This window comes from Coloeus monedula, assembly GCF_965178545.1.
Source record: "Coloeus monedula genome assembly, chromosome: 5".
Taxonomy (NCBI): domain Eukaryota; kingdom Metazoa; phylum Chordata; class Aves; order Passeriformes; family Corvidae; genus Coloeus; species Coloeus monedula.
In genome coordinates this window covers 16,437,038-16,463,722 of record NC_138785.1, presented here as the reverse complement: position 1 = coordinate 16,463,722, position 26,685 = coordinate 16,437,038, and the positions used below count along the sequence as shown (strand labels likewise).

At 46.1% G+C, this 26,685-nt stretch overlaps 1 protein-coding gene across 1 annotated transcript in view; it reads right to left on the bottom strand.

The window, feature by feature from the left end:
- Positions 1-18,207: 18,207 nt before the first annotated feature.
- The window catches only part of TTC29 (tetratricopeptide repeat domain 29), a gene marked incomplete at both ends in the record, with an annotated part of 116,525 nt that continues 108,047 nt past the window's right edge, over positions 18,208-26,685 (bottom strand). The window contains 3 exon segments of the mRNA XM_082281276.1: positions 18,208-18,311; positions 18,692-18,731; positions 18,733-18,764. Coding sequence (XP_082137402.1) covers positions 18,208-18,311; positions 18,692-18,731; positions 18,733-18,764 — 176 coding nt within the window.

Below are 26,685 nucleotides of genomic sequence, written 5' to 3'. Positions count from 1 at the left end.
GCCGGCCGCGAGCAGCACCGACAGCATCAGCGTCACCGTCACCGACAAAAAATTCAGTAAACGAGAAGAACGACAAAAAGGAAAGGAGGAGAACAACCCCAAACAACCCCAGCCCACCCCGCCGCCCGCCCCGCGCCCAACTTTTGGGGGGAACTTCCCCGCGGAGCCGCGCCCGGACCCGCCCCGGCAAGTACCGCTGGTTTTTATTCCTAACAGACCTCGCCCGGGTGGCAGCGGGGTGGCCACGATGTCATGGCTTTCTCGGGACCCAAACTTGAATCTAGAGTTGAGGCTTCGCACCGCGAGAGACGTCTCAAAAGTATTTTGATTTAAATAATAATAATAATAATAATGATTAAAAAAAAAAACAGATGGCAGGTTTTTCTGCATTTACACTGCGTATTATAAATATATAAATATATATATATTTTTACTGTGGTTATTATCCTTTTCCTTCTCTGAAGTTATAACGCTTAGGGAAAGAGCTGATCCTGCTGTGTTCACTGGTCTTCAAAAGCTATTATTAGATTACTGCCAAACAACCCCTTGTAAATTATTAATTTATCTCTCTAGCAACTTCATTTTGTGCTCATTCTAATTAATTACACCTCTTTAATCTAAGTCTTGATAAAAGTAAAAAAAAAATTGTTAGTGAGAATCAAATATTTTGTGTTGGTAGGATTTATGAACGTGAGCTTTTCTTCTTCTGAATGTCCCTTTTGGCCATTTGTAAATTGTCACCTGAACCTAAGGTATTTCTCTGGCGAGTATTCTTATTCGTACGGCGTCGGCACCCTATAGTAGATGTCCTACATTATTTGTGTAGCCTGATTCACTGTCCGAGGTATTTGTTTACCGCGTTACATATTTAATGGGGATTCCCATAATGTCCCCACCACACGCTGCTCCCGAAGTGAGAAAGGACGTGGCCGCGTAGGTGACAGCGCTTGGGGGGTGGGGGTGGGGTGGGGATTGTCGCTTCGGGTTTCTTGCCAGCACAATATCCGTCTTTCTCGATTTCAAAGGTGTATCGCGACGGTATTCAGACCGGCTCGGTTATTTATTTATCTATCCGATATTGTTTATTTATTTATTTATTTATTTGGTCGGTTATTTATTACCTTTAATTGCAACACTTTCCCACGGAGGAAAGTCCCTTTTTGGAAGTCTGTTTGTAGAAAAGCCAAATTAAAATTTGTAGGGAAGGGGAGCGAGCGAGCGAGCGAGGCTGCACTGCTTGTAAATTCACAACCGGTTTGGTACATTTCTTTTTGGAACAACAACAATAAACTGAGGGTACTCGGTTGGGTACCTGTATGTATTGTAAATATTTCATTGGCGTTGACGCACATATAGATATATTCTTACAGATTTCGCTGTATCGCTGTTCTATCCGAGACTGTTTGAAGTCTTAAGTTCTGTACATGACCCGATTTCGTTGGTTTTTGTTTGGGTTTTTAATTTTGTTGTTTTGTTTTGTTAATAGGAGGTTTATTTATTCTAGTAATGTACTAAGTTATTTTTAAATGTTGTTAAATCGTCTTTCATTAAAAAAAAAAAGAAAACAGGATTTTAACGTTTTATTGGCAAAGCGCGTTTGCTGCTTCTTGTTTTTCCAGCGCCAGCCTCTGCCCGAGCTCCGTGCCCGCTCCGGACAGGGGGGAGCGGCCCTGGTCGGGGAGCGGCCCGGGGAGCGCCGGGGCTGCGGCTGCAGCACCAGGGACAGCTCCGCGCCTGCGGCTCCGCGTCTGCGCGTGGGAAGGGCGGACACGGGGCTGTGCAGGGGCCCCGCCGAGCCCCTGCTCCCCGAGCCGCTCTGTCCCTCCGCCCCGGCGCGGGGGAGCCACGCAGGCAAACGCGTGAAGATAAACCCCACATTTGAAAAGGGAAAAGTAATTTCCCCGCGCGGTGCTCACAAAAGCCGGGGGAAAAAACCGACGGCAGCGGGCGAGGTGGGGGGGAGGGAGATCATACACGAATCGCTATTAAATATTCATATTTCCGCCCAGCCACCAGCTCCGGCTGTAGCTTCAAAGCCGCCCGGGCACGCCAAGGGTGCCGGCGGCTCCGCGGGCGCGGAGGCAGGGCCTGGTGTCCCGAGGTCCGGCGGGCACAGGCGCCGTGTCCTCGCCGGTGTCCACACCCCCGCCCTCCCCACGGCCCCCGCTAGCCCTTGTCGCTGTCGCTACCGTCGTGGCCCCCGCAGCGCCACGGCTCAGCCCCGCGGGCGCGCAGGGAGGGTTGCCTGCTCCTCCATCCGCGGCCGGGGCTGGCAGCTTTTTGGGAGGGGGTGGCGCTGTCCCGCGCACCCTGCGCGCCCCGCCGAGACCCCCCCCGCGCGGGAAGTGCATCCCTGCCCCCTCCCCCGTGGGCTGGGCTGCCGCGCAACCTCCCCGGGCGCGGGGCTCGTTCTGAGAAGTGAGGCAGGGCAGGAGGAAGCAGGGAAGCGGCGGGTCAGGGGGCCAGGGTGAGGCGGCCCGGCGGGGGCAGGGCCCGGGCGCACCCCGAAAGCAGCAGAGAGCCCCCCCAGACCGGCAGCAGGCGAAGGCAGCGAGCGGCGAACAGCCCCTGAACCGCCGCTGCGCCCTCTTAAATGAGCCATTCACTTAAAGGCTATTACGGGCGAATTAATAAATTACACAGCGAATTATTAAATCCAGATAATTACAAGGAATAAGTAAGTAATCATTAGTTATCTCAGCTAATTACTGTGGGTCAGAGCGAGCGAGAATGTGAAATCCTCCTCGGGAATTGAAATTAACTTTGCACAGTGAGTCTCTCTGCTTGACATCCCCAGTCTGTAGGCACATGGCAGCTCCCCTGTGAGCTCGGCTTTCTATTTAACTTGGAGAGAATGGAAATAAAATTAAGTGGCGATGTGATAATAGGAAGCTGCTTAGAAAGCAAACGCGGTGGGTTTTATTTTTTACCTTTTACTGCCTGGAGATAGATCGCTCTCTAGTTTGCCAAATTAAAAACCTGGGGCAATTAACCGACTTCTCCCACTACCTGCCGGTCCCGCACTTGCAGATGATTAACAAACGAAAAGGCAGGGAAGAGCCGGCGGGCTGTGGGGTGTGTGGGGGTGCAGAGGAGCCTGGGATCCGTGAGAAGCGGGGCGGGCGCCAGGGCAGCCCCTCCGCTGCCCGGGCCGAGCAGGGCTAGGCACCGGCGCGCTTTGTTTTGGGAGACAATGAGCTGACGAGCTCTAATGAGGGTCCTCGTCTCTTCCGCTGATCTTTCGCCAGATCCTCCAGGAGCCCCCCCTCTCCCCCAACACCCATCTAGAGCATCACTTCCCGGCTTTCCTTCACGTGCATCTTTTGTAAACAGCAGATCTACAGGCGGAGATGCTCACGCTGCTCTCGCCGGGCTCTGCCCGCATTAAAACAACAACAACAACAACAACAAAAACAACTGCTGTGCGTGCACGGCGAGGAAAAATATCTCGGCTTCTTTGCCTTTATCAGTTGCAATTAGGTGGACAGTCTTCCCCCTCTTTCCTTGCTCCAGTCTGGGATGATAATTAAAATTTAATGAAGCCTGGGAGTAGCAGAGCTCTGTCTGGGGACTGTGGAATAGAATATTTTAACTGTACATTTACACCAAGTGTCTGGCTTCAAAGACGTGACTGCTTTTAATCTCGAATTAGAAAACCACAGACCTGAAATTAAATATTAGCCACCCTCGGCTCCCCTTCCTTCCCGCCACACTGTCACGCCTGTGTTTGCCTGCCTTGCCCCACGACACGCACACACCCGCGTCTCGGGTCTCCAATTACCCTCGCGTTAATAATAAATGGCTTTGCCAGGGTGCGGGTTTTCCCCTTTCTTTTCCTTTTTTTTTTTTTTTTTTTAATAGGGTTAATGCAATATTAATTGCTCGTAGATGCTATAAGAATGCGCCGCGTTTTTCCAGGAACAAATCGATGGAACGGGGCGGCGAGCGCAGAGCAGGAGGCGCAGCCCCGGGGCCGCCCGGGTGAGTACGGCCGCTGGCGGGGCCCTCCGCGCCCGCGCAACTCCCGCGCCCCTTCCCGCCCCGGCCCGCTGCCCCGCTGGGGATGGGGGCGGGTCGTCCTTTTCCTCCCCAAACCTCTCTCCGGGGAAACCCCAGCAGCGCCCACTCCCGGGACAGCCCGGCTGGTTTGTGATCCCGGAGCGGTGACCGGGGCGGGGAGGATGGGAGACAGCGTTCCCCTCCCTCCTTCATGGTTGTTGTTATTTTGGCAGGTGAGACCCCCAAGCCCTCCTGGAGGAGGGAGCCCGGCGGCGCAGGAGGGGAACCTGCCCCGCGGCTGCGGCTCGGCGCGCCCCGCAAAGGTAAAGGAGGGGCTTGGAGGGAAGACGAGGATACCCCGCAAGTCAGCGAGGCGGGGGGTGGGGGATAGAAAAAGCATCACAGCCTCCACCAGCCAAAAAATCCCCAGGCAGCCGGGACCCGCTTCCCGGGGCGGGGGCGTTGCTGACCTGCTGACACGGCTCCTCCGTGCGGGAGCATCCCGGAGGCCGGGCAGGGCCGGGGGTGGGCGGGCAGGAGCCGCGGCCGCTGCGCGGGGTAGGTCACGCCTTCCCTGGCCCGGGGCCGGGCCCTCCGCTGGCACTTGTTGACAGAAAAAAAAAAATTAAAAGCAAGAAATAGAAAAAAAAAAACAACCTAAACGAGCAAACCAACCCAAAACCTGCCCCCAAACTGGCCACGACCCCCGAACGAAAACAACGGAGGGAAAAAAGAGGCGCTCCAGCGCGCCGGGAGGCAGCTGGGACACCCCGGGAGCGTCTGTGTGTGTGCGGGATCCGGCTCCGCAGATGGGCCCCCGCCCCTGCCCAGCCCTCCGCGGGGTGCAGCGCTGCTCAGCCGGGCGGGCTGAGGCCCCCGCGGGCGCTGGGCACTGTCCCCCGCAGCGGCACAGCCGCCCACTGCCCCCGCCACCAGCCCCAGCAGGACGAGCCTTCGGCCTCCTCCTCCTCCTCCTCCCCCCTCCCGGGAAACCCGGGAGCCCTGGGGCGTGCGGAGCGGTGCCGCTGTGCGGGGATGGCGGTGCGGGCGCGGCGCCCCGCGGAGTCTGCGCGGCGGTGGGGCCGGGGGCTGCGCGCCCCGTCGGGCTGCGGCATCGCTCGGCGGCGCGGCGGGGCTGGGCTGGGCTCGCCTCCCCGTTTATACAGAACAGGATCATTTACATAAAGTCCTTAAGGCAAATAACTGTTGGGGCTCTAATTTATATCTGATCGAAAATTAGCCGTCATTATGCGCTCCATTAGCAGCGTCTTTAATGTGCTTCTAAGCACCATTTGTCAAGCGGCTTGTTAATATCCTTCAAGTCTTTAAAGTTGAGAGCTCATTAAAGAGTACGCTCTGTTATTGATGTAATTTAGATGAGTTTGGAGGAGCGAGTACGCCGCGGACAACCTGGACGAGCGGGGAGAGGCTGGGGCTCCCCCCGGGGCTGGGGGAGCAGCACCCCCGGCGCGGTGGCCCCTCACGGTCGCCCCTCACGGCGGCGCCGGGCCCGGCCCGGGGTCCGCTCCGCTCCGCTCCGCGGCGGGGCCGGGGGGAGCCTCTCCGGGCCGAGGCGGAGCAAACCCGGCTAATGATGTGCAGACGTGACTCCGCCGCCTTTCCCCCACTCCATCGGAAGAGCATAAAGGCCAATAAATTACCTCCGCTGCTTATCTGAAAATCCATCTATCCTGTCGCTTTTTTTTTTTTTTTCCCTCCGCTGGAGGAGATCGCGTTTGTGCAACACGCCGAAGCCGCCCCTCGAGGGCGAGCTGTGGGGCAGCGCCCTCCGGACCCCCCGGGAGGCTTCGGAGCCCGGCTCGGCCCCTCCCCGCCCCAAATCCTGCCGAAACCAGCTGCTTGTGGGGGCAGCCCCGGCTGAGCTCTGTGTCCCCCCCTCCCCCGGGCAGTGCGGAGCCGAGCGGGGGCTGGCGGGGAGGGTCCTCCCCTGCGCCGCCGTCCCCGGGCTTCCCCCGGGCGAAAGCAATAAAGCGGGTAATTAGACTGCTAAAGACGGATGTAAATAACGGGGAGGAGGCGGCAGTGACAGGCGTGCGACGGGGCCGCTGCCCCCCGGGAATGAGAAAAGGAACCCGCAGTGCTCCCCCCCAGGCTCTGTGAGGGGTGTCTGATGCCCCAGCGGCCGGAGGGCCCCGGCAATTCAGGAGGGAACTCACCACCCATCAGAGGGGCCCCGTGGCCCCCGGAACCCCCACAGCGTGCAGGGCGAGGGCCAGGGCAGAGGGGATGCGGTGGGGGAACTGCTGCAAGTATCAGCAGCCTTTCAAACCCCGCTGCAGCCCGGCAAACCCCCTGCAGGGGCTTTAAGTGGCCTTTCACGCAGGCTTCTGTCAAAGAAGTGTTTCTGTGACCCCACGGTCCCAGGGACTCACGGACACGGAATTTTTCCCAGAAGCGTGATGTATAAGCAGCCACACGTGTGATCCAGCCCTGCTCAGCTCTCGGGCAGTGAGCCCGGGGGTGCTCCCCATCGGTGCAGGGTGGGGTGATCCAGCCCTGGCCCTCACGTGACAGATGGCTGATCCTGACGAGCTGGACGCATCTTCTGCTCTTTGCATGCTCTAGCACGGTGTCCTAGTCCTAGATCCTGGAGATGACCTGTCCTAGAGCCACCACCTCCATACTGGTCCCCAAAGCTCTCTGGGCAGAGGAGGAGAAAAGTACCCTCAAGGCAGCAAGCAAAAACACCACCCTGGGTGGGCAAAAGCATGAGGCACAAAGAACCACCAGGCGGCCCGAGGGTGACGTGATGAGCTGTCCTTGCAGATGTGATTGTCACCAGGAGCACACAGGAGCTGCAGCACAGCAGCACATTGCCCTGAGCTGGCTGGCCTGTGTTCGCTTTGTCCATCTGTGTGTGGCATTTGGGGACAAAGTTCTCTCAGGGTGTGTGTGGGTACATGTGGGTGGCCTGCCGGATTTGAGGAAGGCTCATTGCGTGTGGGAAGCCCTTTCTTACCCATCTTTTCACTCACTCACAGCTTTTCTCTTGCCTGTGGCACCACATTATTTTGAAGGGAAGACCACGGAAGTAGGCAGGATAAACTTTGAGAACACATATTTTTTTTTTAGGGAGGACAATTACAGGGAGATAGCTTTGTCTGTATTGAACAAAGCTATTAAAAACCAGGGTGTCAAACATAGACTTGCCCATGCCAGTTGGGGAGGGAAACCCATGGAAGAGTCTCATGTTATGACCATGCCAACATTTTATGGCAGCAGTGGTTGCGGCTTTCACAAAAGTGAAAAGCAGTTCAGTTTCTTGCCACATTTTGTGGGCAGAATTTGTGGATGTGCAGCAGTGAATGAACCATGTCCTATTCCCACTCCCAGACACTCTTGTGGGGGGGCTTCTGGCAGTGACAGGTATGGCAATGCCCACTGGGCAGCAGCAGGAGCCCCCTGGGCCAAAGAAGGGTTTGATGAGGAGGGCTTGTGCAAACCTCGGCATAATAAAAGCCTCCACCCCACAGGTACAAACACACACACAGACACAGTGGATGTCGTGTAAAAAAAGGCAAAAGGTGTCACCTTTTGAAATAGTTTTTACATCCTGAGTTGTTAAATTTCTTTCCTGATTGCTCTTCACTTCAGAAATAGATTCTTTAAGAATACAGTCTTAAAATGCAGTGTCTTTAAAAATTACTGTGAATGGACACATCTGGTGCTTGATATTAACCCTCCCGAATTTCTTGCACCTAAATACATTACACAAAGGTGCCCACAAAACTTTCCTAGTGGCCCTTCCTCATGGAGAAGGGGCGCCAGTCCCTGGGGGAGGCCCAGTTAGATCCCCTTGCTGATGGCTGCAGCTCACCTGTGAGGGGGGGAGTGTCTCCCTGCTCCCTGCTTCCCTCCTACCTGGCTGCACCTTAAACCACTCTTCCTTTCAGCCTCCACTGCCAGGCAGACACGACGGGGATGTCAGCAGTGGGCTGGGGGTGGTGGAGCAGTGATGGGTCTGATCCCTGTCTCTGTGCCTGGGTTATTCCCCTGTCTGCTCGGGAAGGCTGGGGAAACACCTCCCACAGCCAGGGCATTCGGAGAGGGGTGGCAGCCCAGACGGTACCTTTGCTGCTGGCCCTGCTGGGGACACTCTTAACAGCCAGGGGCAGGGCTTGCAGCACCTGCACTACAAGTGTCTCACCACCCTCCCAGGTCAGCCGAGGGCATGGGATCCTTGGAGGTCACCTAGTTCAGCCTCTCTGGAGCCTGAGATGCTGAAGTCAGCATCTCCTGGCTGTGCCTGCACCAGGGAACGAAGCAGGGCAGGGCAGGGCACAAGCCTGGCCACAGGCAGGTCTGCCTCCCCTGTGCTGGCTGGAGCTGATGGACACCCTCCCAAGCAATGCTTGGCCATGGGCTGGGGGCAGTGTCTGCTCCAAACAGGCTGTTCAGTGGTGCCCACGCTGTTTTGAGGGGGCAGGGGAATAGAGGAAGGGAATCAGCCATCATGCAGCACTGCTTGGCCCCAGGCTGGAGAAGGGCTCCCAGCTGGTTCTACAGACTGGCAGGGATGCAGCCACCAGAGACCACCCACCACTTACCTAAAGCTCTCTCTCTTCTGTAGAGCCTCTTCCCTGATGGGGAGGTTGGTCTGTGTTTGGCCCGGATATGAAGACCAGACCCTCTCCCCCCAACCTGCTGAGCTGCTGTGTCCCCCCAACCCAGGCAGCAGCACTTTCAACTCGTGGAATAGTCTGGATTAGAGCCAGACAGCTGATGGGCTCTTGCCCACACCCAGGTTTGCCAGGCATTGGCACCAGGACTCGCTGAAATTCTGACCTCGCCAAAGACCCTATTGCCTGTCCTTTGGATGATCCCAGAGCAGCCCTGCATCCTGGTGGCCCCACATGGGTGCTGATGAGCAGGGACAGGGCAGGTGCGGGATGGAGCCAAGGGGCTGCTCTCCCAGGCAGCCCATGGGGATGGAGCACGAGGCAGCCCTGGGAAGGTGTGGAGAGGGTTTTCCTTCTTTGAGGCAGCTGTTAAAATGCTTTCATTTAATCAGCCACAGAGCGCACGGCTCAGTTAAACAGCTGGCACCTGGGCTGATGCGTGGGGATGTGTAATTCTGATTCCTACCTTTCTGTTTCAAAGCTGTGTCGTTTTGAGCACTTTGATCCAGAGACTAAACTTATTGTGGCATATTTATGTATATGACATTTTCCTTCGCTCCTTTATTTATTTATTTCTGCGAAACACAGCACTGACAAGGTTTCCTAGTGCCGAGGCGGAGGCGCTTTCTGAAGGAAAACACACGGTCCAAACTCCAGCGTGTGCTGCAAGAGTCCTGTTTTATACATGTCAAGGCTCCAACAGCAGGAGCAGTGGCAAAGTGTGGAAGAGCTCATGCAGGAAAAGGAAAAACCAGGCTGGGGGTGAGTGACAGTGCTGCATTCCAATGGACCAACTGTTCTTTGGTTCTATGAGGATGCTTTTTTCCCAGAGTTTTACAATTCTTTCGGGGCCATTATGGCAATTCAGTGCTTTTACCCCTCCCTGATAGTAGCATACTGATCCCCAAATCATTCCCAGGAAGCAGGGATGTGCCGCTATCCAACTTTACAGCAGAGGAAAACAGAGAAGTTTGGGACGAGGAACTGGAAAGAAGTTTCCCAAGTCCTAAGAGGGCTCTTAGAACTGGGACAAACTCTGCCTCACCTGACAACCTCCAAAAAAACGGAACCAGTACCACCCTTGAATTTCTCACTCCCAGGACACTGGCAGTATGAGATGCTCCATGAAATACCATTCCCCTTGAAGCAGTGGTTTTAATTCCCCAGCAGTGGCACTGCAGTTTTCTTAAAGCTCAGCCTCAGGTGTACTGCAAGGGGGAGGTGAAAGCTGACTTCCCTGAATTTGGGCCTTTGGGTTGGGTTCTCTGGTGTCAAATAAGGCACAAACTCCGGCTGACATTAGAAGATGGAGCATTAATAAATCCTCTTGCCTGGGGCTTTCAGTACATGTGTGATTTTCTGCCTTTTGCCTTGCGTGGAACACACATGGGGTCTGTCACCTCTGTCGGCTGCACAAAACCTGTGGGGATATAGCCACAGCTAAACCCCTTCCCCATCCGTTCCATTGGCTTGAAGTGGGCTTAAAACACTTTTTAAACTGGTTTGAGGCTGGGGAGGTACAGAGGCACGAACAGACAGGGACAGCCATGTGGAGTGTGGTCCCCTGGGAAAAGAAGGGGGAACCAGGAAGCCAGGTACCATCCATGACTGAGCTACATGAGGAAGAGATGCTCCTTGTGTGGACATTTCAGCACCTGGGGCACCTCCTTCACCCTTTCCTGCCTCCCAGATAGCTTCTGTTCCAACAATCCTCATCCTGCCAATGCAGCAGCAGCCCCAGCTCTGATGGCTGAGGCTGGCATTTATTACGTGGATCCTCCTGTCTATGGACACATGTGAACACCAACAGCCCTGTTACCACATGGAAACGGGAAACCTCCTTTCGGCAGAAACATTTTAAACATCCTCAGCAACTGTTATAGAAGGTCTTGGGCTTCACCTTAAGAGAGCCCTGACTGATGTTAAAATTTAACTGGGAAAACCCAAAAGGCTAAATTAAAAAAAAAAGTTACTGCTTGAAAAGCAATGGAGAAATTGCTGGGGCAATTCCTTCACTTCTCATCTTTAGAAAAGACTCTCTGACTCATGTACCTCCAAGCTGAATCCCTGGGAAGTGCTGACACCAACTCTCCCTTCACCCCTCCAGATCACTTTTCCCTTCTTTGCCCCTATGGGTGTTTGTGAGCCGAGTCTGCTTGCCCAGAGGAAATCAGCAGGTGGCTGGGCTGCTTCACTGGCTTTTGTGCCAGATCACAGTGAGATCTCAACCAGGTACATGTTTTAGGCATGACAGTCTTTGAACTGTCCCTGACTGAAGAGAGAAAAATCAGAAGCTTTTATCGCATAAAGGTACCTGTACATCCGAAGGAGGAAAACCACCCACAATTACAGGAGAAATATAACACTGAATGTAGTGCATTTTCAGTCCAGGCTTTCTAGGAAGAAGATGTTGCTCCACCTTTTCTCTCACTTCAAAATTGCAAGCCTTGCCTTGATCTGGGAAAGCACTGTGCTCAGATTACGGGCAAATACGATAAACCAACATCTCAGAACATGTGTAGTTCTTTATTTTGAGGTACCTGTAGGCACTTTTGGCTGGCATTTCATCACACCTCAATCTTTTTTCTACAGAGGCAGAATCACCCTGATACACTGTAAAACAACATTGCTTGCTACCTTACACCCTAGGCAGTGAGCTGTAACTAAGATGCACGCATGCAACCTGATATTTCTTGTGCCAAACACCTCTGCAAAGCCAGCTGCATGACAGTGTCACATATATAAGTCATTGTATTGCCCTGCTGACACCCCCTGGTTAGAAGTACCCCTGAAAATCCTCTTGGAGTACAAAAGTGCCAGAAGAATAATAATTGTAATTACAAATCTTAACTAAATACACAGTATTTATGTGGCCCTTTCAATATTACATTTCCGTGGCAAGTTTTTCCATTGTGTGTCGTTCAGTCATGTTGGGACAATTTGTTAAATAATGTAGAGGCACTTCAGCATGGAACAACATTTGAGGTGATTTACAGTTCCATCTTTTAGCAGCACACCTGTAAATCGCTATAAATAATGCTACCCCCTATTAAGGAGACATCAGGGTGCTTCCAGACAGAGGGAATTAATGGGGAGGCAGTTGTGGATGATCCTGGGTAGAAAGCACTGCCAGTTTGGGTTGTTCCAAAACACAGACCTGCACAGCCCACAGCCAGGCCTGCAGGGGAATTTGTGGGATGTCCAATCAAGTTGCAGAATGGCAGAGTTTGGAAGGCATTTAGCAGCAGGCTGGTGTCCAGAGATCAGTGACATTCCAGGCTTAAGTACCTTCGTTTCTCTTGCGGCTCTAATGGAATTTTGACAGGTAAGATGTTTGCAGTGAAGCTTAATTTGAAAGAGCTCATCTTTACTTCTCATCTGTATCAAGTCTTCATTCAGCAGCAAGGATAAAACGAAGGAAGGCTATGAAGCATTGGAATTGTGGAGACAGAGGGGAGACTTTGAATAAAGGTGAAGAAGATAAAAAATGAGTCTAAGGAAAAGTGGGGAAGAGGATACAGTAGGCTCAAAAATCTCAGATTTACTGTAATTAGTATTTGTGTGTCAACTCAAAGCCTTTCTGCTGGGGAGTGAGATTCTTAGTTCTGCTATGAATATCCACCTACCTGAAAAAAGAGTTGGTTTTTTTTTTAATGATGCAATGCTGTATGTGGAAAATGGTGAGAAAAGAGGATCAAGCTCCTAACCAAGGACTGGCCATGACAAACCAGACAAGATCATAGAAAGTACTTACCCCAGATGAGTGATCATCATGCAGGGAGGCAAAAAACCAGCTGAAGATGGCAGGACCACTTTAAATCAGGAAATAAACCTTTTCAGCTCATAGCACTGTTACGAACACTTGCATTTCAAAGATGTTGAAGATGATTTCCAGGTAGAAATTCAAAAGGCCCCAGTACAGAGATCAGGAAGAAAAGGTATGATGACCCATAATTTGGGGCTGCCACATGCAGATTTTTACTTCAGCTTGCAATACCTGTGAAGACATTGAAGCCTTTGCTTCAGAAGTCAAGAGCTGACCTGTTCTTCCATTACAGGAGAGCTGTCACAGGAAGGAGCTTTAGCACACACCTGGAATGGTCTTCAAAGGTTCAGAAACCAGAGGAAAAAGTAAAAGAGCTTCCTCTTGTCTTCCTTGAGCACAGCTCTGACCTACACCTGAGACGAGACTGAACCAAACTTACTCTGTTTTAGAGGTAGAAAAGCCTCTTCCTGGCTCTCTTAGTCAACACCATGACAGGCTCATGAGTCTGGGTTTGGTTTCACAGACTCTTTCAGCTGATGAAGACCACTATATGTTTCCAGCACCTTTTTCCTTTGAAAAAATAGTTAACTTCAGTCTCACAGTCCTGAAGATATTTTGCTCTTGTCTGATATTAAGAAGCGCACAACAGGGACTGCAGAAATGAATCACAGCATCTGATGGTGAGATTAAACCCAGCAGCTTTCAGGGGAAAGTGCATTATCTCACTGATGGAAATACCCCAACTCCCTACAGTGGGATGTGGGATGTGGGAGAAACAGAGAGGGTGACTAAGGCAAGCATACTTCTTGCAAATATATTAGTTTAGTTTTTTTAGTCTTTTACTTTCCTCATCTTTACAGCTTGTTTTTTTACTTACTTTGTATAAACTACCAAGTTTTGTGGCACAGATAGTTTCAGAAAGTAATTTTCTAGGCAGGTTCCACTATCCTGAATTTTCTAGTCAGGAAGAAGGAGGAAAAAACCGTAAACATGACTTACATAGTGACTCCACCCAGGAACACTGATTAAACATCACCTGCTCCGAGGTGGTTTGGTGTGTGTGTGGAAGTGCAGTCTTCAGCAGGTGTTTATTTGTTTCTGCCAAAAGCACAACAGAACCTGAATGTGTTGGTGATGTTGTCCTCCAAGAACAAAGGTTTGTAGAGGCAAAGTAAAAGCAAAAGCCCTAATTAATCTAAATTTTCTAATATCACAGAGCTCCTCTGAGAGTATCAGGGCTCAGCAGATATGAAAGCTCATTGCAATTTAGAATGTAAAAGTTAAAGGGGTTGCTGTGAGAGAGAAGCAACCAGGAGATGGAAAGCAGGTAATCCTGAGCTTCCCTTATCATAAATAACTTTTGGGTTAATCTGTACTGCAAGCTTGGCATGAGCCCAGTCTGCCTAAAAAGCAGCCAGCAATGCCAAGGAAACCTTTTTCTGGGTACTTGTGTGGAAATTTCCTCAGCCGAGTGATGCTGAGGAGCCGGGAGGCAGACAACACTTATGAAAGCAAACAGCAGAGAATAACAGTGACCACCAGGCTTCAAGGAGGGCTCTCTGAAGATGTTTTGCACTGCTGTGGTTAAGTCCAGATTTAAGTCACTACGATTGTAAACTGTGAACTTGTGGCCAGATGGGACAATGTTTTCTGACAGTCCAGGAAGACCAGGAGCAATGTTGTCAGGATTAGAACAGCTCAGTGCAGGAGGCAGCAGCCTGTCAAAGCTGATTTACTTCTGTGTATGGATAAGTATGTCCCAAATCAGGGGCTGGATGTGCCAGTCACAAAAGCTGCCTCACAGAGACAAGGGTTACCTCTCATCCATCTGTCTGGTGTCAGAGATCTCCATCCTAGCTGGGTTTGGAGCTGAGTGGGAGCCGGAGCTACTGCTACTCTGAGACACTCCTCTTAGGATGCTCAAGTTCCCAGACCCTGGCTTGTCCACGTGCTACTGAAAATCTGTTGTCCACTGGTTTTCTGTGCCACATGTCCCATGCTGCAGGAGACCAAGCTGCAGAACTGAGCAGGAAAATGAGCAGCTGCTGGGACCACTTGAAAACAAATCCCCCTGGGATTCTCCTCAGCTCCTGGAGACTCCAGGCCTGTGTCAAATGAAGACTCACACATGGAAATACCCACTAACACGAGTTATCTTCAAAGACAACACACACATTCTATCTACTTGCAAGCATTTGTGTGGCAAATATGAAGGTATTATGAAGTTATGTTGTCAAACAAGACACAGGTTTGTTAAAAAAAGAAAAAGAACGAAGTCCTCATTCTCTTCTTTGTAGGAGCCATGTTCATAAATACCTGCCTGAATCTCAGGACAAAGTCCCTGATGTACACCACTGCTGCAGGCTGAGGAGTTCTCACCTCATGTGTAACAGCTGAACCTCACAGAACTACTCAAGGCTTTAACCTATTTATTGCATTTTTACATGTGTATTATTGCTTCTTCCAGTTACAATCTACTTTTTCCTAGCAGGAAATGAAAGTGTATCTTTAGTAATACCTATCATCAATCTTATTTATTCCATATCTCTAAGTAATTATATATAGAGTATTTCTTAGTCTATATTAGGACGGCCTATTTAGAGATGAATGGATTCCTTCCAAAATAGCAATGACCTTTCTGTGACTCAAACATTAATTTTCTAAATGGCATCACAGGTGAAATACCTTATACATCATCATAATTAACAAGAGATACCCTATTAACTCAGAATAAAAACATGCTTTTCATAATTATAAACAGAATCCTTTCTGAGATACAACCTTCCTCTCTGCTATGAGTTGTTAGTCAATACCATTGGATACATCCACAGTGAAACTTACTAAAACCCCACTCAAAAACCACCTTAGTTGTCAGCCTAACATGTCCTAGGCATACACAAAATGTAGATTTTAGAGACATTACACTTCAGAACTATCCAGAGATTCATCTGCTATAATATGTTTGACAAGTCTCTTGTTTGAAATGGACAACTGGCATTATAGGCTAAATTGATCTGCCTGCTTTTCTAACTTTGTTAAAGTCAACTCTGCCTGTGATTTCTCAGCGCACAGAAAAATTTGTAAACTGCAATTCATAATCTCTCATGAGTCCTCCTTTCTGACTGCAAATGAAGAGTCAGGAGACCAGGTGCTTTCTGGTAAAACTTGGAGGAAGGATTGCAAGGATAAAGAATGAGGCAGGGTGGAGAATAATTGTGTTCCATAAGAGGAGCTCCTTAAATTAAAGCACCTCTCATGTGAAGAGATAAAGGACAGAAGTTCCATTACACCAATGTGAGCTCTGATCCCTGCAGATCTTACAAGCAGGACTGTGTCTGATGAGATCAGCAAAGGGAAGTGATGTTGGGAGGGCATTGGTGATTCAGAGAGTGGTGATTTGTCTTCTGCAGTAGCACTGGGTCGATACCTCAGCCAAGTACAGTGAGCACTGTGCTTTCAGCTGGAGCCTGTGAGGTGTTACAGCAAGGCTGCCGTGACCTGTGGAGCTCTGACTGCTTCTAACAGCGGAGAGGTTTATTCCAGGATCCTGTCCAAACAGTAATGTATGGAACAACATCCTGCCTAACCTCCTGGCCCCATTAATTTGAAGAGGGAAGCAGAGCCTTCATTTTCCCACTGAAAAAGTCTGCAAGGGGCAGAACAACGCCTGCATTCTGCCAGACTGAGAGTTACTCATCAGACAAATTGTTACTAGGATGGGAGACGGGTATATTTAGCTCAATAAACATAATTTGCTCCCAAAGCTTCCTGACTTTCAAGAACAGAACTCACATTTACATTGCTACAAGATGACAAATTTCCCCTTATTTTTATTAAAAGCTGTATGATGAAAAAGTGTTCAAAAGTATGGGAGAGTTAATGCTCTAGGGGATTAATTCATGACCGTTTTTCACAAGCAAACAAGAATTATCATGTAGTAACAAGTGCAGATTGGCAAAAAATAGTGAAAACCATGGATGCTATTTAACATAACTAGACAATAACTTTTCAGACACATGAACAGAATGTTCACTTCCTGCAGAAATGTACACAGGATTAAAGGCCCTTAAGAATTTAGAAACCTGCCCTTGACAAATTGATAATTGTCTTTTCTAGACTATTGGTGTCATTTATGTTATTTTATGTACTTTTTTTTACTACAAAGGCCAAATCCAAATACATAATTTCTTTCAACAATATTTTGATAAAAGAAATTTCAAATATCTAAAATTAGTAGTCATGCTATACTTACAAAGATTAGAAGAGCTTGTAGATAAACAGGATTTAAGACATTATTTGCAAAATTGTCCCAGTTTTAGAATGTTTTTCTTATTTCATATTAACACTATTAGAACATAAGGGGTAAACCTAAAGGGTAAACAATACAGATGTTGTTTATATTTAATTCATAGTCCTGTTTCTCTTTCTGGTTTCCATAAAATGTTTGCCTCTTTTTAGCACTCAGCAAAGAGATTTGTTGCCTTTGTGTGTGCATAATTGCATGTGGGAATATTTCTATACAACTTCTCAGCCTTGCAAAAGCCTTCTAAATTAACATTGTTATAATAAGCATGGTGTTCAGACAATAAAGACCTATAAACAAAAGAATAAAATTATTGAGCTATTTGTATTTAAATTGCATGTACACAGCATTTTGGATCAAAAATAGTCTAATAAGAGCTGGTTAATGATACATTCTTACTATTCTTTAACAGGGAGAAACCCTATTGTCAGATGTCAACCAAATACTCAGACTACAATCCTGAAGAAAACCATGAATTGAGTTATTACTATGGCAAAAGCTAATGCTTGCTCAAACACCATCATAAAACCTGATTATAGGTCTAATGGACCTCGCTACAAACTCTGAGTCTGGAAACCTCCATTTAAAGAAAGGAATGGTTGGCTATTGGGAGTGATAAAGCTTTGTTTGTTTAGTTTAAAAGAAGGGGTTTTCTAATATGTGAAATTATGCATCATCAATTTTCCTAAATACAATTTGAAGGTTCCAAATCCTATTTTTATGTGTATTTTGCAAAGTGTTAACTTCCATCTTCTGTCCTCTAACTCTGCCTTGAGCCAACAGTGGTGGCAGCAGGTTCTGAGGACTCTGAGGTGTCTGAGGACTGTGAAGACCACAGGTGTCAGTGGGTCATGTGGGGAACCCACTGTCAGGAGTTTCATCAGCTCAAAATGGGACACAATTCTCTACACAGAGTCTAAAAACAGTGCTTCAGATTATTAATCAGAAAGAACCTAAGCAGAATTTTAGTTTACCTGCTGATGTAAGTGCAGAGTCACCGAATGAGTCAGGTTGGGATGGACCACAGGGGGTCATCTGGTCCCATCTTCAGGCAGGGTTATCCCACAGCACATGGCACTGGATTGCATCCAGATGGATTTTAAACAAACCTAGTCATGTTTTGAGTCCAACCTGTGTTACAGATTGGATCAAAATTGCACCATAGTGTGTCACCCAGGCTGGATCTATTCTATTTCAGCTACTGGTGAACCCCAACCTTTACACACATGATAAAATCACTGGTAGCTCTATGAGTAAGTTTCTCTGAAAGGGATCATAATCTGGGATTTAAAAAAAACTCTCCAGACACATTTGGAACCTGATCTTTCAAGGCACTGAGCATCTTGGATTCCCATTCATGTTTAATATCTTAACAGGAGGATCTTGACACTTTGGAAGACATTAAGCAACAGGGGCACAAAGTATAAACTTTCTATTCCGCTACTCTTTTTTAAAAAAAATTATTTCAATGACAGAGGCTTTTTTTGATAATAGAATTTTTATGACAAAATCCTTGCTGAAATTCCTACTTTGTTGCATGTCTCTTCAAGGATCTTCCTGTACTCATTATACATCAGCTTCTTGGTCAGTAAGCAGGCAACCTCTGGAATAAAAACCAGCAAATAGAAAAATATTAAAATGTCAGAAGTTTATGTATATACATTGATATCTACATGTTTTATGTTTGGGGTTGGCATCTGATTAAGCAGATTTGTTTCTGTCTCAAAGGCTTATTTCTGTAAATTAAAAGTAATTACACGATCAAAGGCAATTAAATTCTAAAACTGGGAATATGTGTAAAAAAACTGAGGGAAGTGTGAATTCATTCATTTATGAGCAGGAAAAATACTATTATTTAGACATAGTAAGACAGAGATGATGTGCAATTGCCTGTCAGAATCAGGTTAAGTATTGATAGCAATGACAATTTGTAAAAATAAGCATATTGGTATAAAGTCTGCAGATTATGAGCAAATACTGTACCAGGAAGATCTAGAGCTGGTGTCTTGGACAGAGGCTCACAGAGGCTTTGAGGCACTTGTTTCTTCATCAGGTTCTGTTATTAAAAAAAAAAGTACATTATTGTTTTAGACTTAAAACACTTTTAATGGTTAAAAGGCCTAAAAAGTTTAATTGAAAAACACATCATACAGTAAAAAGTCACAAGAGAAGGAAATCTAAAAAACACAGAGATGAGCCACAGAAAACATAATCCTAGAAATACAGAACTGAAAGGCATTTCTGCTCTCATTTGCAGCACTCCTGTGCAGCAGTTCTCCAACAGGACAGCTGGGTGGGACCAGCTGGGGAGCCGACAAGGGAGATGCATTTGGGAGAAGACGATGGCCAAGACAGCACTGAAAGATGGCGGGCAAGAGGAACACTGTGCAGGGGAGGAAGTGAGCAGTGCAGGAGGCAAGAGAAGGCTGCCACCTCTCAGTGGGGTCTTCCTCATGGGATGTGATCCAAAGAACAGGTGGCTGGGAGGGCATGGCTTGACTCTGCAGTTCTTGACAGTCACACGTTTCCTTTGCTCCGGTGATCTGTGAGGCTCAGCCTCATTCCTTTCTCACTCCATTTCCACACCAAATTCCCACCTCCTGGCTGCACTTTCTGCTCTGCTCCCAGGGACTCTCCAGAAACATACCTCCCTCTACCTCATTCCAACCACACCATCCCTGGGGCATTGTTGCTTATTTTGGGAACTACTGATCTGCTTCACCTCCTCAAATGAAGAAAGTGCACATATATCTAGTCCATCCCTGACATCTATTCTCCAAGGCTTCTGATGAAGGCTGTTTCACAACATCCCTAATCTCTCTGTTTCAGTGCTTCACAGCCCTATTGCTCAGTTTCTTCCCTAATACTTAAGATAAATATTTATTGCAAATTAAACTGATTTTTCTCTTGTCCTACCTTTTGCAGACACACAAGAGCAATGGAAGATTGAATAACTCCTTATAGCTTGAGAGACTATTTTCCTTTCTCTAATCTTCTCTTTTGGAGGCGAAGCAAACACAGTCTCTTCAATATTCAAAAGGAATTCACATTTTCTTGACTTGATCCTCCTCCTCAGTTTGTCACTACCTCTTTGTACTGTGATGCCTAAACCTGGACTTTGTCTTTCAGTCACAGCAATACCAACAGTGCTTGTATGGCATCATAGTTTAATTCATGGCCAAAATAAATAATCCAGTTCTGGTGGGGATGAAAAATAATGTTTAAGGCAGTGTATCTGCTGGTGCAATGTTTGGAACAGATTAAAACTACTGGACTACTTAAGACTCAACAAAATTTATGTTTTGTCATTTCATAGACTTTTATTAAGTATAGCTGCTAACTAGGATTTTATCCACAGTTGTATGCAAGCAAGAACAGGATAAGTAAATCTATGAAGAATATCAGAGAATTAGCATTCTCATATGAAGTCCCATTTTGTATGAGGGCACTGTACATGTTAGTCGTTTACTCTGTATTTAACAATGTAGTTATTCCAGGTGACATGTCCTGAAACCAGGCCTAAAGTAAATAAATGGGAATTCCTTCCCTAGCAGACCATGTCTAAATGAAAAAAATCTAATAAAACCTGCACATTTGGTCTGGTTTAGGAACTCAACCAGTAGGAAGCAGCCCAGAGCCCCAAGCAGTCCAGAAGTGTTTATAGGGGTCGGAACTATGCTGTCCCACCCCAGTTTTACACCAGTGCAGTGTTGTTGCTCTTTCCAGAGGCTGCACTTTGGTGGAAAAGTGGTGCAAAGCAGGTGATTCAAGCCCAAAATGTGTCTGAGTACAGCAACATCTGTATTTCCTGGGAAACACGAAGAAAAGCGTGTCTCTGACAGCTACAGACACTGATACGTGCAAGAGATGGTGGCGATGTGCACATGACAGATGGGGAGTTACAGCAGAAATTGCTTTTCTCGTGCACCTTTTGGCCTTTTGCCTTCACACTTGAACACCAAGCTATTATTGGCTGATTAACAGTTCTGCCCTCCCAGCACATATTAAGCATATCAAGGATAACTGATGGAATACTGAGCCATAAATGTTTTCTTGGCATTTGTTTGGCCTATGCTATTTAGAAACAATAAAAGCATCTCATATTCATAATGATAATACATATATACCAACACAGATCACACCATCAAGCATTCTCCTTCCATCTTATTGTGCAAAATGTGGATATAACATTAATATGTATTAATAGAATGTAAATATAATTAATCATAAGAGGATGTTCCTGACAGATTATCATTACTGTTGATAAAATATAATTAAAATTGTCTGATTGGATTTTCAGTGCAGCTAGAATTGGCATCTCTCTTCCTTTTGTTTCTGTGTGTCTATCTACACAACGTTACGCTTCTAAAAATCTCATTATTTCATGATGTTTCTGGGAGAAAACAATGCAGAGCTGCAAGTCCTTTACATGATATAATTAGTGAAAAGTCATACAAAAAAAAGAAGGCCACACCAACAAAGACTGAAGCTACAACTAACTCTAGAGAGGACAGGAATTTTAGGCATCCTTCTCTCAAAAGATTATAAAGAAAATGAAACAGTTCACAACTGTATTCCTGAGACTGCATGCCCATGTGATGGGAAAGCATTCAAATCCAAGGTCTGCATTATTCAAAGACTGCTGGACTTTATTAAACAAGAATTCCACTGAAAGCTCCATGAAGCGATGAAGTCATAAGAGGATTATTGTTTCAGGCAGCTGAAACTGCTTCAAAAAAAAAAAAAAAGAAAATATTTTGAGGAGATGACAAAAGTAAGAACGAGAGTAGCCCGCAGGAACCCAGAAACCATTTTTCAATGTGTTTTCCAATAAAAGAATGAGGTAGAGTCTACTGGAAGTAGGAGGTGGTGGGCTTGGATACAAAGAAAGGTCTTGCTTGTGCCCTGCCGCCTCATCACTGGAACTCCCTGCTTCAGGATGCTGAGGATGCAATAGTTTTCTGTGGGCTCAAGAAGTGCCATGGCAAACAAATAGGGGGAAAGTCCATAGCCTCTCCTACTCCTCCACTATAGCTCACCTCCTTAAGCAGCATCCTACAACACATTACCTCAAACAAGAGATGGAAACATGCTGTTATGTTCTCACATGGATTCAGGTGCACGCACACAAACAAGACCCCATTTGCAACTCCTGCTAATGAGACTGAACTCTCTGAACTACAAAAGTAGTAGCATTTTCATTACATCTATTTTACTTTAACAGAATTAACTTCACATATTCAGATTCACCATTAGCCAATACTGCATTTTTTGTCACAAAAGGGAGAGAAAGTGACACTATCTCGACATATTATCATGTTGGTGTAACGCAGCTGATGAGATATAATCCATTATTGTAATTTAAAAATTACTTGCATTTTTAAAGGTCATGCAGCTGTTTTGAGTTATATAACCTGAAGAATGATGCAATGGTGTAGGAATAGAGACAGAGAAGAAAATAATACGACTTCCAACAACATGCTCATCCCACACTTGTAGATAATCTTCCCATGTATTTTTCTGTCTTGATAAATGAAAATGGATGTAATGCCTTTCTAAAAGCAAGTTGGGCCTACCTGTTTAACCATGTATTCTGACTTGGTTCACTTGGAATGGAGGTAGTTGTACATGGAGGTTTTATGAATAGAAAGATTAACGAATTTGTACAATTTGGGCATGCAAAGCATTTTCATCAGGCATATTCCATTTAGAATAAGCAGTAAACCATATATAAGGGTTGTGTCAAAGTTTACTGAATAGGGCCCTTGGTAGCTAATGTAACATTTCTCCAACAAATCAAAGGTATTGTTCTATGCTCACATGAATATACAGTAGCCATTACCTTAAATTTAAAACTCACTGTAAGCAGCAAACACACTGTGGGGATATGAAGGCCATATTGTATCAGTGGAGTCTGCAGAGATTTTCTTCATATGGCTTTGCCTGGTTGAAATATATGTTGCAGTTGAAAGCTAAAGGGATTACTTTTGAATAGTCATCACAAAGGTTGATTATATTCGTATATCATTTAGCTGGACCCTGCAGGCTATTATTCCATTAGCTGTGCTGGCCCTGCACTGTCAAAAAGTTGATCGTATAATGTAAAAAGGGTCTATGCTATGTTAAGGTATGTGGAGTAACTTGAAGCAGTAATCTTTTAAGAGCAGTACAGCTCTGTACTTCAAGGTAGATTGCATTTAAAATAAATACCCACAAAATGGAATAAGTACAATAAACCTATCCCTGTTTCCTATTTTTCCTTCTTCGAATAGGCTGTATGTAATTTGAGTAAGTTAATTGCACCAGGTAAGATATTGGCTATGGAGTATTTTTTCATGCTCACCGCCAAAGAACTACACCTCAAAATAGCTGTGTCTTTACATGAAACCCTCATGGAAATGACATTTCTGGTGAAATAGGTTTTCTGATTATGCTTCCATTGCACATGCAAACACACACATTTTCTTCCAGTGCTTAATAAAATGGATCTTCAGACGGTTCCATTATGTGGATGTCATAATATTATTTTATGCTAAAACATGGACAGCGCATTAGATTGAAAGCATCTGACTGTTCCAAGAGGCAGAGTAATCATGGACTATCCCTAGACAGCAAATGCTCCCATTGGGGAAACAATACCAACAACACAGGCTAATGAAGCACAGCAGTTATTAATCATCACACATAATAGAGATGGACTCCCAAGATTAGGAAGGTTAGAAGGTGGGACCGAGAAAAAGACAGAAGACTATCCAATTGCATTTTAGAATAAGTTTATGGATGAGTATTTGCTTCAGTACAGTTGTGCCCATGCTTGCCTCTGTCTTTCTAAGCAGGCAGAGAAAGAGGAACAATTTAAGCAGCTTGGCTCTCTTAGCTTTCAGATCCTTGAAGGACTATTTGGCAAAAATAAATAAATAATAAACACACACTTACAAGACCCTTAGGGCTTATGGCCTAGTTGGAAGTGAGACAGTGCTTCTTTTATCAGACAAAGTTGTTTAATTTAGATTGTAAAAGCAAGAGTTGGTTCTCTTTCCGTACACCATATATTATTCAGGGCAATGAATGAGTCTTTATGAGTACAAATGGGAGCCTTTAATGAACTACAGCAAGCACTTGAGCACGTAGGTTTCTCTGAATAAAGGCTTCACAGATGGGTAAGTTTATGAATGAGAAGCAGAATTTATTTCATAAGCTTTTCAAGAGCCTACTCAGGCTATTGCACTATAAGGAAAGGTTTTTCTGGTTTGGGTGAGAAACCCTAATGGGAATCCGAATTTTTCCCTGACTAATAACTTGCATTGTTTACTTATTCATATTCAACAGTTCTCAGACAAATTAATCTTCCTCTCTTACATAGTTTGGGCATGTTCCAGACATTTGTACAACAATGGAGATCTCTCTTGATCTTACATTTTTCAGTTCTGTGCATTGCTATACACTCATCTGTGACATCTTTTGCACAAACCATTTGTTGAATATCAATTATATCAAATAACAGCTCTATCAGGTCAAATTGTTGACTGTAGAGAGAAAAGCAGGGATTTTTCTCAAGGCCAAAATATGACACTGTGTCTTTTGTGTGTCTGGAAGTTAGAGATCCCAAAAATTCTACGCAAATATTGGTGACACAGAAAAATCAGCTTTGGAAAATAATCATCAAGAAGATCACTTCAAGCATGAAGAAACCTAAACAAAAGAGCTGCCAGTTTTTAGCTCATAGTTTTACCTTTACTGTCAACAAATTCTACATTAAATCCAAACTATTAGCTTAAAATTTCAATACAGCATCTTGTCTCTAGCTCTACTCAGAGTATTTGCCATTCAGTGCCTTGAAACATTCTCAAAGGCAAAGATTTCCAGCAACGCAAAGCAGGTGAGCATCTGCCCAGCTGGTTAATCAAAGTTTCCACAATGCAAAGTAGACTTCCCAAATGGCCTAGAGAGGGGTTTCTTTTCTTTCTGCTCCCATCCAGGTGCAGAATGAAGATCACACCTGGAACCTAATTGCTGGAGGGACCTGCTGAGAAAGCAAACTTCTGAGCAAAGGGTGGCTGCTTGTTCTGTGGTAGAAGCCAAACGTGCCCTTGGTTACCCTGAGAAGCTGGTGAGCAGAGAACATGCAAGGAGTATAAAAACACTTCTATTACCTCTATATCTGCCAAGAGCCATCACTAAAGATTGAGCCCAAGATCTACTCAGAAATCCATATGAAAGGAAACCCTTACCTTGCTCACAGTAGAGATATTCCTACAGACTTTTACAGAAATGTCTGTCTCGATGTATGCATCGAAGTTTTAACACACATCTTTGGAGTTATGAAAGAAGTCTACTCTCATTGCAAAGGGCAAAGAAGCAGTAAGTGGGCTGATGTTTCCGACAACATACTAATCATAACAGAAGCAGCATATCTGTTCCTAATTTGTGTGCAGAATTATTATGGCTACTTCACTTTAAAACAAAGCAAAGCTAGGTATACTGGGTGCTCAGTACTTAATGACAGTACAGTAGCTGTGAAAACACAGATTTCAGGCATAGTGATGATTCTGACAGCAATTCATACCAAAGCCACTACACTGAAAAATTATTGCTGTCTTCCCCCAATTCACTACAGTCCTTGTGCTGTAAATTTAAATACTCTGCTGGGGAATCTACGCCATGTGTTTACTGTGCAACCTTCTTCTATACACATAAACCCTCGTCCCTTATCCTTTACTCATACAGATGTAGTGCATTTTTTCTGTTAAGTGCTTGGTATAAAGGCACAATTAAAACATGCAAGACAGCATAGCAGGACAGTTCATACCTCCCTTTTGTGAATACCATCTTCTACCCATTGAGCAAAACATGCCACTGAGCAGAGGAGCTCAGTATTAAATCACTGGCAGTGTGTAATATTTATTTCTGAATATGCAGCTTGATGTGTCTTCAAAGGACCTGACTGTCACAGAGTGCTTAGCACCCCTTTCTCTGAAATTCAGCTTCCTCAAAGGTGTCCCAGGGGAGGGAAAGCTGGGAAGCACAGGTTACTTAAACACGTCCTCTTGCTTAACTGTATGCCATCATCATGCTGAGGTTCAAATACAGTATCAGCCTGATCTGACTAAAAGTATCTCTGATTTTAGTTCTTTTTGCTTTATATCTGTATTTTGACATGAGTGTCCTGTGTAATTTTGTTGAGAGTTTCTTGTTCTGCAGATCTCATTCTTTATGTTCTGGTTTGGCTCTGCTGTTTTCTGGCCTCTAAAGGTTTACCTACTCTTCTATAATTGCATATATAAGAGCACTTCTTCATGGCTGAGACTTTCAGCATTTCCAGTGAGTACTCTGCCTCGTGGCTTGCAAACTGTTTGTCATCTGAGGTCTCTATTATGCAGTCTTTTTTGCCTGGGAAACTGTCTTCCGAGAGCTTAGCCAAAGGTATCATCTGGGCACAGAAGTGGAAGCCAGAGAAGCAGAGAAAATCCAGCAATGCATCTGCTTCAAAAAAAAAAACAAAAAAGGAATGCCAGGGAGATTTTTTTTTTCTCCTTATCTGACTTGACCTTTACATCTTCTAAGGCACCTTAGGCATGACTGCATCCTCTGTGGCTAACGAGATGTAGGAAGTGTCTGGAAGATTATGTTCTTCAAAAAGAAGTTATGGAATCCCTTATGGAAGTATCAATTTTTTTGTGACTGAGCTTGTCTGGGGAGAATATTGTTCCCCTCTAAGATTGATGCAAAGTGCTCCAACTTATATTTTAAAAATAACCAACAAAAAACAGCTGCTGGAAATAAAGGTCCTGGTTTATGCAGGCTCCTTGCATTCACATGTGGCGACATGGGTGTGCTCCCATGGGCATGTTGGAGAATCTTCTTTGTCTCAGCTTTCCTTGCTGATTTTACCAACAGATTGAGATCATAGAATCAGAGATCAGACCTAATTCTCCTCACCAGGCATTGGGAACAATACTTTTGCTGGTCACAGCAAC